General features: G+C 56.3%; 2 protein-coding genes across 2 annotated transcripts in view; both read left to right on the plus strand.

Annotated features, from left to right (window-relative positions):
• LOC106725363 (protein sidekick-2) overlaps window positions 1-12,218 on the plus strand; it is a gene marked incomplete at its 5' end in the record, with an annotated part of 69,422 nt that extends 57,204 nt beyond the window's left edge. The window contains one exon of the mRNA XM_014536204.1: window positions 12,211-12,218. Coding sequence (XP_014391690.1) covers window positions 12,211-12,218 — 8 coding nt within the window. The remainder of the gene's footprint in view (window positions 1-12,210) is intronic.
• The window catches only part of CDC42EP4 (CDC42 effector protein (Rho GTPase binding) 4), a 3,475-nt gene continuing 1,770 nt past the window's right edge, over window positions 11,646-13,350 (plus strand). The window contains 3 exon segments of the mRNA XM_014536205.1: window positions 11,646-11,704; window positions 12,211-12,487; window positions 12,688-13,350. Coding sequence (XP_014391691.1) covers window positions 12,320-12,487; window positions 12,688-13,350 — 831 coding nt within the window. The 5' untranslated portion in view covers window positions 11,646-11,704; window positions 12,211-12,319.

Raw genomic sequence — 13,350 nt, forward strand, 5'->3', positions numbered from 1 at the left:
ATATGCTCCGGCTGGACCAAGACCTGCCAGATTTGCTGCCCTCTCTGGAGAGAGTGCAGGTCGCCCAGCTCCCCCTGGAGCCCTCAGAGTGTCCTTTTAGTCCCGACTCCTCAGCCGAGCCCTGAGAAGCGAAGTGAAACCGACCGGGGCCTGGCAGATCCGATTTCAAGCCCAGCCGCTTCCTCCTGAGGCCCTGGGCAGGAGGGGGAGCCGGGCCACTCCCAGAGGAGGGAGAGCCAGCTGCGAGGAGACCGGGAGGCAGTACGCCTTCCCCTTTCCTGGCTGTCCCTCTGGTGGCCTGTGTTGGGCCGGGCTTGGTGGTGGTTGGGGGAGGGGGGGGGAGGCGGGGGGAATGCCTCTCCAGGAGGAGCCCTGTAAACAAGCGAAGTTGCAAATGTCCTTGAGTCACTGGCTCTTCATTGGCTTGACTTCTGATTTGTCGCTTCCTGTCACTCCCAGGTCAGGGCTCACTCCTTTCCCTTCCCTTCCCTTCCCTTCGGAGCCAGGGCTCTGGGGTGCGGAGGGAGGTGGATGCAGGGACAAGGGTGAAGGAACAGTGGGAGAGTGGCCCATTCCCAGCCCTGGAGGGGTTCCCTGAAGGGGGAGGGGCGATCTGTATTTCCCAGGACTTCATCTGTACTTTCCCTGGAATGGTGGGGGATGGGGTGACCAGACCAGAGAGATTTTAACCTGAAATTCTGTGCAAAACTATGCGTCCTGTGGGTGTTCATGCATCCATAACCTCCATCGGACCTCAGAGGCCTGGGCCCAATGCTGTGACCCTCGTGAGTCAGGCAACCTGGACTCCTCCCTGCTCTGCCCTCAGCAGCCCTGTGACTTGGGCAGATCACTGAACCCTAGGCCTCAGTTTCCTTGTGTGCAGGATGGGGGTGATGGTAAGAACTCCGGGGGATTGTTTGGAAGAATACATGAGCTGAAGTCTTTCAAATGCTAAGACAGAGTATCCCTTGTAAACTTTTCTAAGGCAGTCCAATCATAATAAGGCGCAGAGTCAAAGCCCAATGCCTTAGTTCCCTTTCTCATACCTCCTCCCGGACCCGTGGGGGGCGCGGGGGGCGCGTGTCCGCCTGGGGTCCACGGGAGGGTCCAGGATGCCATTTCCCAGAGGGGGTTCCTCCGCACCCCGTCTGGGTAGCTATCAGAGCCCCTCCGGGAGGTGTTATTCCACAGCTCTCATTTCTGACGTGAAGAACTACCGACAGGGGAGATTAACTTGAATGTGTTACTTAGCCTCGTGCGTCCAAAGTATTGTCATTGCACCATGTAATCAGAAAAATATTAATAAGATATTTCACATTATGTCTTCATACAAAGGCTTCAACATCCAGTGTGTATTTTATACCCATAGCGCATCTCAATTTGGATGCTCAATTTCATAGGCAATCAGAACTTGGAGTTCCTAAAATGTACCGATGAAAACGTAGATTCACATACTCAAGCTGTTTTAGACATACTTGGGATTTCCATTTACTAAATCAAGCATCAATTTTTACATTTAAAATAAATACAATTACATAATATGAAATATTGAGTTCCGTAGTCTCACTAGCTACACTTCAGGTACCCAACAGCCCCGTGTGGCTTGTGGCTACTGTCCTGAAGAATGAGGTTAGATTATCACGGCAAATGCCTGAACCTCTAGAGATGTTCCGAGTCAGTGGTATTATTCAGCATTGTATTTGCAATTGTAGCAAATATAACAATTTAAGGATGAGGAGTGGAGGGGGCAGAGTTACTATTAGTTGCAGAGGATGCAAAGCCATCTAATCATCAAGTCGATTAGAGCCCTGGCTGGGGTGGCTAGGTTGGAGTGTCGTCCTGTCCCGTACACAGAAAGGTCACGGGTTCGATTCCCGGTCAGGGTGCGTGTGGGAGGCAGCCGATCAATGTTTCCCTTTCTCTCTCCCTCAACCTCCCTCCTCGGGGGAGGATTAAAAAGAAAAGTTGAAAGCTAAGGGGAGGATGCAAAACCCATTCACAACAAGAGACCATAAAATAACCCAGAATAAACATGACAAGAAATGTGTAAGACTCGGAGGAGGAAAACCCACAAAGTTTAATGGAGAGTGTCTGAATAGATGGATATAAGGACTTGATGTTGTGCTAAGGCCTGTTCTTCCCAAGTTAATTTATTGTTTCCTTTCAATTCCAATGTAATCCCATCAGGATTTCTTTTGGAACTTAACAACATGTTTCCAAAGTCCATCTGGAATAGCAAAGCCCAGAAAATTTTAGAAAAACGTTAAAGGTGGGATATTACCCTACTAGATAAAAGAATTTCACATCCGATACTTAACTCACATAACAATTCGGTAAAGAATCGGTAACATTACTTTATTGTTACATTTTAATTTTTTTTATTTTAAAACCACCCACAATTCTACAAGCCACAGGCATCTCTAGTTTGGTGTACTACATTCTAGATTGTTTTTCTGAGTAGTTTTAAATTACCTGACAGTTTTCGAAGTGAATATTTTCATAAAGTTGGGAGTGGGCGTGTCTTTGCTTCAAGATATTAAAGCCAGAGAACATAAAACAGATTTGACTATGCAAACATTAATAAGCACTCTCTGGGAACGAAAACAGCCACATCACCATCTGTGAGTGGGTGGGTGATAAATTTGCAGACATCTTTGCAAAATATGACGGTCAAAAATGGAAATAGCTTGCCCTGGCCAGTGTGGCTCAGATGGTTGGAGCATCATCCTATACACCAAAAGGTTGCAGGTTCGATCCCCGGTCAGGGCACATAGGGAGGCAACTGTATCTCTCTCGTGCGTGCAAATGTTTTTCTCTCCCTTTCTCTCTCTCTAAAATCAATTTTTAAAGTGCTCATTACCCTCATTAGTAAACAAAGAAATGCAAATTACAAGTGAGGGTGGCGGTGATTGTGTTCATTCCGTGTTAGTGAGACTGTAGCTTGGTAAAACCTTCTGGGGAACAAGTCAACAAGAAGAAGCCAAAGTAATTCTACTCACTTGGAAGGGTGCACCCTCCGGAAATCGTTACGGACTTGAGCAGACTTAGCTGGAAGGATTTTTGTTACAGAGTTCAAACAAAAACGAAACAACCTGGCATTCATCCGGGGCCCACTGGATGTAAAATTTAGGCTATTAGGATTTGATCTCAAATACTGTAACATGATTTACTAACATGTTCATATTTTCACCCAAATGTAAACAATGGTTGGCTTTATTTATTCACCTACAGGGGGAAGCACTGCTTGTCCCATAAAAGGGGGAAATGTCTAAATCGCCACTCTGCAATAGAAGGATCGTGTAAGCCCCGTGGGTAGCTGACATTCTTAATAGCTACATAAAAAGTAAAACAAATTAGGTGACCAACATTTTATGTAACCCATTATATTCCAAACTAGAGGCCCGACGCACGAAATTCGTGCAAGGGGCTAGGCCCTCGCAGCCCCGGCTTCGTCCAGATGGTCGGCCACCCGGCCTAATTAGCATATTACACTTTTATTATTATAGATATTATCATCTTAACGTGTAATCAATATAAAAATGTGAATGAGCTGTTTCACATTCTCCTTTTAGTATAAGTCTTTGAAGTCCAGCGTGTACCCTTCGGCACGTGTCAATTTGGACCGGCCACCTTTCGGGTGCTCTTTAGCCACGTAAGGCCGGGGCTGCCATATCGGACAGAAGGAATAAATTATTTAATAACCTCTAGAGAGGCAGCAGAGAGTGGAAGTCGCTGAGAAGGTCTGGCCTGGACTGTTTCTTTCTTCCCTGTGCAGTGCACCCTCGGAGCCCTGCCGGACAAGAGCCTGGTGCCCTGATTACCTGGGACAGGCCACACCCCTCCCCAGTCACACTCCTGTCTCCTGCCTCCCAGCAGCCCTGCCAGGGAATGAGTGTGAGCTGCAGTGGGAAGCAGGTAGTGAAACCGGGGCCTCGTTCACTTTCCTTTTCTTCCAGGAAGAGGGACAACAGAGCAGAGAATGTTTGTTTATCTCCAGGAAGTGGGATGGGCCGGAGCGTGTGACTCGCCAGTGGCACCCCTGGGCCAATGGGCCAGGTCTGGGTTGGCAGGCAGGTGGGGAGGGTGGAGCAGGCATGGGGCCCTGGGGTTGGGAGATTTTCGGGAGAGCCTTTGGGTTAGGGTTTTGGTCTTCTTGGCCGGTGGAAGTACCAAGGCTGGCAGCTGGAGCGGGACAGGCATGGAAAACATGGGCAGTGTGGCCTCGGGCCAAGCCCGCTCCTAACCACGTGGGGAAGCCCAGGCTGCTGCCTCAGGGCAGGGAGGCTCCTCAGAGCAGGAAGCTGGAATGAGATCCAGGTCAGGGGGGGTCCATCGGAGCCTGGAGCACCCCCTCCCTCTGTGTGCACATTCTCAACTGTGGCCATTGAATAGGCCGGAGCGGGGTGACCTCCTACAGAAAATGATGTGTTTCAAGGGCCAACGGAAATGGGTCCAAATTATTGTTTAGTAGCTGTGGGAATGAGTGAAGGAAATCGCCCTGTCTGAGCCTCAGTTTCCCTTCCTGTAAAATGGGGGCACGCATTTACGATGTCCCAGCACTGCCTGGTGTGCAGCTGCTTCTGCGCTCGGCCAGGTGGTCTGCAGCATGGGGGCGCTGGCTGTCCTGTGTGACCCCCGCCCTTTCTCCTTTCCTCTGCTCCCTGAAGCCGTCAGGAGGCCCGAGCTGAGGCTGTAGACGCCGCAGAAGCAGAGCCTTCACCCACCCACGGTCTCTGGGACAGCATCCCACCTCGGGTCGCCCGTGGGGGAGGCTGGCCTCCCGCTTAGGGCTTCAGTGTCACTGGAAATGGGCCAGTCTCCGGGGTGGGGGTGGATAGTCATCTCATCTCCTGCTCAGTTGAGGCGGCTCAGGCATCAGGAAGCAGTTGTTGGGGAGTGAGTTCTTTCGGGGGTGTCCTCGGCCCGCTGTTTTCCCCTGACACGGTGCATGCTGTAATGAACAGCCTCAGGGGTGTGCACGAAAACCCACTGGGATGCGGGCAGGAAACACCAGAACTCAAAAGACGTCGCCTTGCATGGGGTGGTACTGAAAAGGGGGAGACTAAGCCGTCTTCACCGATTCGCGGAGTGACAATAGACACAAATAACCTGTAAAAACAAATGTATGCATGTGTACTTGTAGACGTATGTTTATACACACGTGAATTACGTGTTCCAGGTTGTTTATGTGCTGTGGCTATTAGCCTGGCTAGCGCCCTGGTGTGGGAACACAGTCCTGGCATCAGTCCATGACCCAGGGCAGTGATGGCGAACCTTTTGAGCTCGGCGTGTCAGCATTTTGAAAAACCCTAACTTAACTCTGGGGCCGTGTCACATATAGAAATTTTTTGATCTTTGCAACCATAGTAAAACAAAGACTTATATTTTTGATATTTATTTTATATATTTAAATGCCATTTAACAAAGAAAAATCAACCAAAAAAATGAGTTCGCGTGTTACCTCTGACACGCGTGTCATTGGTTCGCCATCACTGACCTAGGGCAAGTCCCTTAGTTTAGTCTCTCCGTCTCTGAGCGTGTGGTCGCTCCGCACCCAGTGTTTTAAGGAGACACTGACACGGATAGACGCACAGTGGCACAGGCTTGATAATAATGGTGATTATTTCCCGTCCTGAGCTTTTTTTTTTTTTTTTTTTAAATTGTGGCTGTTTGGGCTCAGATGCAAACAGACACTTTCAAACTCGAGGGTTTTGGGTGGGGCTTGTGGAGGAGCTAAACATTCTGCAGAGTACTAAAGTCCGCCAGAAGCACAGCACAGCCCCACGGGTCCCTCGTGGGGGCCAGAGGTGGTTCTGTGGGCCAGGGCGTCACACCGTTCCCGTTGGCCATCGGGCCTGTCTGCTGGTGGAATAAAACCCTCTTCCGCCTGCCAGGGACTTCTTATCTTCGCAGGATAAGGCTGCTGAGCTTTCCAGGAAGCACTGGCTCTTCCCGTGGCAACAAGAGCCCAGTCCCTAGCCTCTTCCAGCTGACAGACCTGGTAGCAGAATGCCTCCCCGTTCTGGCAGAGTTAAGTTCCACCTGGTGGTGGCGTGTTGGTTGTCCCAGAGAGAAAGGTCCATGGCTCACCAGGCGAGACCCACCCCTGGAAAAGGGCGTCGGGGTCCCCTTTGATTCTGTCCTTTCTCTCCTCCTCCATCCGGGCCCTCGCAGCTCCCGGTGTCTCTGCCTTCAAAAAGTGCCCTGGCCCAGCCGCCGTGGCTCAGTGGTTGAGCATCGACCTATGAACCAGGAGGTTGCGGTTCGATTCCCGGTCAGGGCACATGCCCTGGTTGCAGGCTCGGTCCCCAGTGTGGGGCGTGCAGGAGGCAGCCAGTTAATGATTCTCTCTCGTCACTGATGTTTCTGTTTCCCTCTCCCTCTCCCTTGCTCTCTGAAGTCAATAAAATATATATATAAAGAAGAAGAAGAGGCCTGGATGACTTGCCCACTTAGAAACTGCTGCTGGTTGCGTGTGGCCCCGGCCTCCATCCAGACGCCTACCTGGCTTACGGAAGGGCAGGCCCTGGGTCCCTGGGCCCTGGGTTTTCAGTCTGTTCCTCAAACATCACCAGCTTGCTCCCACTCCGGAGCCTTTGCCTTTGCTGTTCCTCCCACCGGATGTTCTGGACGAGCCTCGGTTCCTCTCATCCTTCTGTTCTCAGCTCACTGGTGCCCCTTCATCAGAGGGGCCCCCAGCCCCCCGACTCTCACCCACGCTCCATCACCTTGTTTCCGTCTGGACAGTGAGGACTGCGAGGTGCCGTTCTGTTTGCCTGTTTACAGCTGAGCTCTCTACCCCCCCCACCCCACCCCCCATCCCCACACACATACTCTGTTTGGGGAGGGCAGGGGTGTGGCCAACCCTGTTTCACTGCTGTGTCTGCAGGGCCCAGAGGAGTGTGGGAAAATGGATGGGTATGCAGTGAATGAGAGAGGGAGTGGGAAAGAGCGAGGCAGAGACAGAGAAAGAGTAATGAATGGCCCAGCCGGTGTGGCTCGACCTATGAACCGGGAGGTCACGGTTTGATTCCCCATCAGGGCACATTCGAGGGTTGTGGGCTCGATACCCAGTAGGGGGCGTGCAGGAGGCAGCCGATTACTGTTTCTTTCCCTTCCTCTCAGTCTCTGAAATTAATACAAACATCTTAAAAAAAAAAAAAAGTAATGAATGAAGCCTCTTGTGGTCATTCTGAGCCACAAATGACGCCATGCCCGAGGCCCCTTCTGTCCAGCCACGCTGCCTGGTGCTGGTACCGGGTGGAGGGTTGGAACAGCCGGGAACCTGTGGAGGGGGCCGGGCAGCAGTGGGTGTGCAGCATGTGTCCTGTGTGTTCCGGGTTGAGCTGCGGGTCAGCTGGAGAGCGGGAGGCCTGCTTGGCTGCCCCAGCACTATCTCCTGCGCGGGCCAGGCTGCCAGGGACAGGCCCCTGCCCGGGACTTGGCCTGCCGTGTGCCTAGTGGCTGTAGGACAAGCTGATGAGGAGCCCGGGGGGGGGGGGGTGTCTCTGGTCCCAGGATGGGATTGGAGCGGAGCTGAGCCCAGGGTGTGGGCTGAGTGGACCGACCAGGGAGCCTGGCCTTCAGTAGCTTCTGCCTTGAAGGAATGTTCTGTGGTCAGTGGGGCCGAGGGTAGAGGAATCTGGTTCCACCAGAGGCCGGGAGAGATGGAGAGCTGTGGTCACTGCCAGGAGAGTGGGATGTGGCTTCCGGGGTGGGTGGGGGTGTCCTGCCCGGGACCGGCTCTGGGGAGTGGCCGCCCTGGCCTCTGAGGCCCATTTCAGCCACTTCCCCAGAGCTGAGTCACGGCACTGAGCCACACCCCCTCCCAGAGCCACGGCTCCCTTGGCAGCTCCCCTTGTGGGGGAGGGAGGGCCCCCGGGCCTCCTGAACTTGGCCCCAGGCCCGGCCCGGGCCACCTGCTTGTATTGGAACCTGTGTTCATCTCACCCCCACATCCTCCTGTTAGAACAGTGGTTCTCAGCCTTCTGGCCCTTTAAATACAGTTCCTCATGTTGTGACCCAACCATAAAATTATTTTCGTTGCTACTTCATCACTGTCATGTTGCTACTGTTATGAATCATCATGTAAATATCTGATATGCAGGGTGGTCTTAGGCGACCCCTGTGAAAGGGTCGTTCGGCCGCCAAAGGGGTCGCGACCCACAGGTTGAGAACCGCTGTGTTAGACGCTTAGGATGAAGTCGTCACTCGGGGGCCTAAAACAGCCCCATGGGTTCCCACCAGCCCTCAAGCCTGGCCTGCCAGTGTGCTCTCCAGCTCTAGGGTCACAGAGCCCCAGCCCTTCCCTGGGACTAGTAGGTCCTGCAGCCCCTCTCGGGACCTTTTCTTGCTGGCTATGGAAGATGGTTGGTTTTGCACAAGCCGCAGAGCCTCGTGCCCGCCCCCAGAGAGGCCAGACCTGTCTCTGCCTTCTTGGGGGGTCGGGCCCTGCAGGGCCCTGGGTGTCCCGCGGCTGGTCTAGGGGTTTCCCTGCGTACCCGTCACTCTGCTGCATAGCCCTGCCGGGAGGGTGTGCTCCGAGGGGACCCCCTGTCCTGTGGCCGTGTGGCCGGGGTACCCGATCCCTGTGGGTGGCCACAGGGTCCGTCCCGCTGAGCCCTGGGCAGCTGGGCCTGCGGTTTCCCTTTTGTTCTCTCACAAGCACTTGAGATCGGAAACCACAGGCTGCAAGCTGCTTTCTGGGCCGGGGATTCCTGCCCATGTGTCGAAACCCTCGAGGGACTCTGGGCTCATGTCCCTGTTCCCACCAGTCTGACTTTATGTCCCCTCCCTCCCCTCCCCCTCTTTTTCTCTTCCTGTTTGTTCACCTTTGTTCGCTGGCTTTTTTTTCACCTGCGTGTCCTCACTTCCGGGCAGCAGTTCTTAGACCAGGGGTGATGCTGCCTCCCAGGGGACACCGGGCATTTCTGGGGACGTTTTGGTTGTCACGGCTGGGGAAGCGATGCAATTGGCATCGGATGGGTCGAGGCCTGGGATGTTGCTTAACATCCTACCGCGTACAGGACAGCCCCGCCGCAAGGAATGATGGGGCTCCACGGGCCAGATCTGCTCCAGGGTTAGACTAGAACTTTCTCCAGGGAGCAGCCGGGTCCCTCCCTTCTCGGGACTCCGCCCTCCCCAGCCGGAAGTGGGGAGGGCTGCTCCTTGGGTATTGGCAGCTGACCAGGGACGCTACCTCCCGGAGGCCTGGAGCACGTGGAGAGAGCTCTGGGCCCGGAGCAGTGGTGAGGGGAGGACCACACGGCCAGTGCCCTTCATGTGTCTGATTTAGGGGTCAGCCAACTATGGCCCACAGGCCGAATCCGGCCCGCCGCTTGTCTTGGGAAATGAAGTTTTATTGGGACGCAGCCACACCCGTTCGTTCACATGGAGTCCGATGCTGCTTTCCTACTGCAAAGACAGTTGCGTAGCTACGGCGAAGACGCTTGCAGGCGCAGAGCGGAAATCTCGACTGTCTGGCCCTCCGTAGAAAATGTCTGCCAGCCCTAGCCGGTTTGGCTCAGTGGATAGAGCGTTGGCCTGGGAACTGAAAGGTCACAGGTCCGATTCCGGTCAAGGGTTGTGGGCTCGATCCCCAGTGGGGGGCTTGCAGGAGGCAGCCCATCAATGATTCTCTCTCATCATTGATGTTTCTATCTCTCTCTCCCTCACCCTTCCTCTCTGAAATCAATAAAAATGCATTAAAGAAAAAAAAAGAGAGAATCTGTTTTGGGGTGGTTTTAAAAAACAAGAAAGAAAGAAAGTGTCTGCCAGTCCCTGGTCTGGCTGCTCCCGGCTCATTGTTGAGAGGTCAGGTCCCAGGGCGTGGGCAGCAGGAGGGTGCAGGGTAGGGTAGAAGAAGCTGCTTTTCCTGGGGTTGGGTGGGAGGAAGAAGAGAGCGAGGAGGGAGAGCGAGAGAGAATCCGTTTTGGGGTGGTTTTAAAAAAAAGAAAGAAAGAAAGTGTCTGCCAGTCCCTGGTCTGGCTGCTCCCGGCTCATTGTTGAGAGGTCAGGTCCCAGGGCGTGGGCAGCAGGAGGGTGCAGGGTAGGGTAGAAGAAGCTGCTTTTCCTGGGGTTGGGTGGGAGGAAGAAGAGAGCGAGGAGGGAGAGCTGCCCGGCATAGTGGGTCATGTCAAGGCCTTCCGGCACGGTCCTCACCTGGCTCTGAGCTGGCGGCAGGGCTGCCCTGGGGCCTGGAGAACTTTGCTGGAGTGACGAGCAGTGTGACTGCCTGCGGGGAGGAGGGGCACTTGCTGGAGGGGGGAGCCATGAGACTGGCCTCAGCAGCTGGGCCCGGAGGAGAGCGTGGGATGGGGTTAGAGGACACAGAGAGGTCAGGCCGGGAGCCTGGAGCCGGGCTGTCGGCGGAAGCGAAGCCAGCACTGTCCTTGGCCTTGAGAAGGCTGGGGAGGGGAGGTGTTTGAGGCCAGCTGTGTCATGCACTGGAACAGCGGTCACCAGCCTTTCGGACCTCCAGGACCACCAGTGGCCCGTGGACCACTGGTTGGCGACCGCTGCACTGGAAGGTGGGATCCGGCGGTGAGCAGGCCTGTCGGAACCCTCTGGAAGCTCCCAGCCCAGGGGGGGATTGCAGTCCGGCTGGCAGGGGTGGGACAGTGTAACTGTGCCTGCTGGAGGGTGGGGGGATGGAAGGAGAGGAGGCGGGCAGGACTCTACCTGGCTAAGGACAGTCTCCCAGAAGAAGTGGTGTCTCGGCGGAGCCCTGAAGGATGCTGGGTGAGCCAGGTGACGGTATCCCAGCGGGGACTGCGTGTGTCCAGTCCTGGAGCCCAGGAGAGAGAGGCTCGGGGGCCGGGGCAGAGCGCGGGCATAGGGGAGCGGGAAGCGGTGGCATCGAGTAGGGATACAGTGTCTGATGCTGGACCAGGGGGTCTGCCCTGGGGAGTCCGATAGGGTTTTGTTTTAGCTAATGAACTAGAAAGGGACACGAGCAGCAGGGAGGCCTGCTGGGCTGATGTCGGGGCAGGTGGGATGCGGTGGCCTAGCCTGGGGGAAGTAGTGGGGGCCAGGAGGGAGGGAGAATTTCGGGTGGGGCACCCACGGGTTGAACTTGGCATGGGGGAAGGATGGGCCTGCAATGAGGGTGCTGTTGAGAATGGTGCTCTTAGCAGGACTGGTGACCCAGCACCCCCCTTCACCCACATATTTTGCTAAGTTCCTGCGCCCATCTCTCCCCACCCTGCTCGGTCCTATGCTGTTGGGTTTAGCATTTGGGGCAGGTCCCTCCTGAGGGAAAGGGGCCCGGTTGGCTCCAACACTGAACTTGAACTTGACCCTTGCCAGGAGCTGCCTGGGTGGTGCCTCATGCTTTCAGGTAGCCCTTTGCCGTTCCACAAATCCCAGGGAGCTGGGTCATCTGGGGTCCCCGCCTCCTTGCACCCCTAGTGATTAAAGAAATTGGGAGAGAGTCTCCCAGTCTTGATCTCCCCCAGGGGCAGAGGGTGGATCCTTGACAAAGAGCTTGGGCCCCACGATGGAGACATCGCAGGCGGGATCCTCCTCTGAGGGACACCCAGCAAGGACTGCAAGGCTGGGGAGCTGGTTCTGTGAATCCTGCCGCCAACCCCACCCCAATTCTGATTCAGAGAGTGAGCCGGGCCGCCCACGTGGGTTGAGGTGCCAGGCAGCAGCGCCCTGGGGCCTGTCCTGTCCTCTCCCTCCTCTGAGGACGGTGACTCAGGTTGAGGTGTCCACTGACTTCACAGGGATCGAGGTCAGGCAGCAGGAAGAACTTTCCAGGTGTCTCCAGACGCGCTGCTCAGAGGAGCCGAGTCCTAGCCTCTGTCTGACTCTTTCCTTCACTGCTTTGTGGCCTCGGGGCTGCACCTCCACCTCCTTAAATGCGGTCCTGTTGGCTCTGGCAGCATCCTGGCTGGGCGGAGGTGTGGAGGGCGGGGCCGGTATTGTCCTTTGGAAGAAAGCTCTCTCTCTCTCTCTCTCAGGTTTCAGGGAATGTGTGTCTGTGGCTCCTTGAACTCCAAACAGCTTTGCAAACAGCAGTCCCCGCCCCTGAGAACCTGTGGGTGAAGAAAGAGGGCGGGGTTATAGCTTTGATTGCTGGCTCCTGTCCTATTGTTTCTTTTGGGTGGGAGCTGGGGTTTGAATAACAGCCTGGGGGCAGGCAGATGGGCTTTTGTGCACGAGGCCAGCCCAGGTTAACCCTCTCCTGCTGTTCTCTCCTTGCAGCTCTATGAGCCCTTCCTCATCGCTCCCTCCACCCGCGGGACCTCACATCTGACGCCAGCCTCACCTGCAGCCTCGGAGGCCCTGCCTCCCCCCCCTCCCCTCGGGCACGATGCCCATCCTCAAGCAGCTGGTGTCCAGCTCCGTGCACTCCAAGCGCCGTTCCCGCGCGGACCTCACGGCCGAGATGATCAGCGCGCCGCTGGGCGACTTCCGCCACACCATGCACGTGGGCCGGGCGGGGGACGCCTTTGGGGACACCTCCTTCCTCAACAGCAAGGCTGGGGAGCTGGAGGGCGAGTCCCTGGACGAGCAGGCGTCCACCTCGTCCTCCAAACGCGGCCTCCTGTCCCGGAAGTTCCGGGGCAGCAAGCGGTCGCAGCCGAGATGATCAGCGCGCCGCTGGGCGACTTCCGCCACACCATGCACGTGGGCCGGGCGGGGGACGCCTTTGGGGACACCTCCTTCCTCAACAGCAAGGCTGGGGAGCTGGAGGGCGAGTCCCTGGACGAGCAGGCGTCCACCTCGTCCTCCAAACGCGGCCTCCTGTCCCGGAAGTTCCGGGGCAGCAAGCGGTCGCAGTCGGTGACCCGGGGGGACCGGGAGCAGAGGGACATGCTGGGCTCGCTGCGGGACTCGGCCCTGTTTGTCAAGAACGCCATGTCCCTGCCCCAGCTGAACGAGAAGGAGGCCGCGGAGAGGGGCGCCGGCAAGCTGCCCAAGAGCCTGTCGTCCAGCCCCGTGAAGAAGGCCAACGGCGGGGAGGGGGACCCGGAGGCGGCCCGTGTGGAGGAGGGGCCCCGGCGGCGGAACGGGGCCACCTCCCCCCACTCCCTCGACCCCCTCCTGGACGAGCGGGCCTTCGGGGACCTGACGGATCTGCCCGTCATGCCCAAGGCCGGCTTCGGGCTGAAGCACGCCGAATCCATCATGTCCTTCCACATTGACCTGGGGCCCTCCATGCTGGGCGACGTCCTGAGCATCATGAACAAGGAGGAGTGGGATCCAGAGGAAGAGGATGGCGGTTACCACGGCGACGAGGAGCCGGGCAGTCTCCCCAAGGTTCCCCTTTCTGGGTCGGGGGCCCCTCTCCCGGCCAGGCAGGAAGGCAAGGCCAGCCAGGACTCGCCCCCGCCGCCCCTG

The sequence above is a fragment of the Myotis brandtii genome, unplaced genomic scaffold, assembly GCF_000412655.1.
Source record: "Myotis brandtii unplaced genomic scaffold, ASM41265v1 scaffold157, whole genome shotgun sequence".
Lineage (NCBI taxonomy): Eukaryota > Metazoa > Chordata > Mammalia > Chiroptera > Vespertilionidae > Myotis > Myotis brandtii.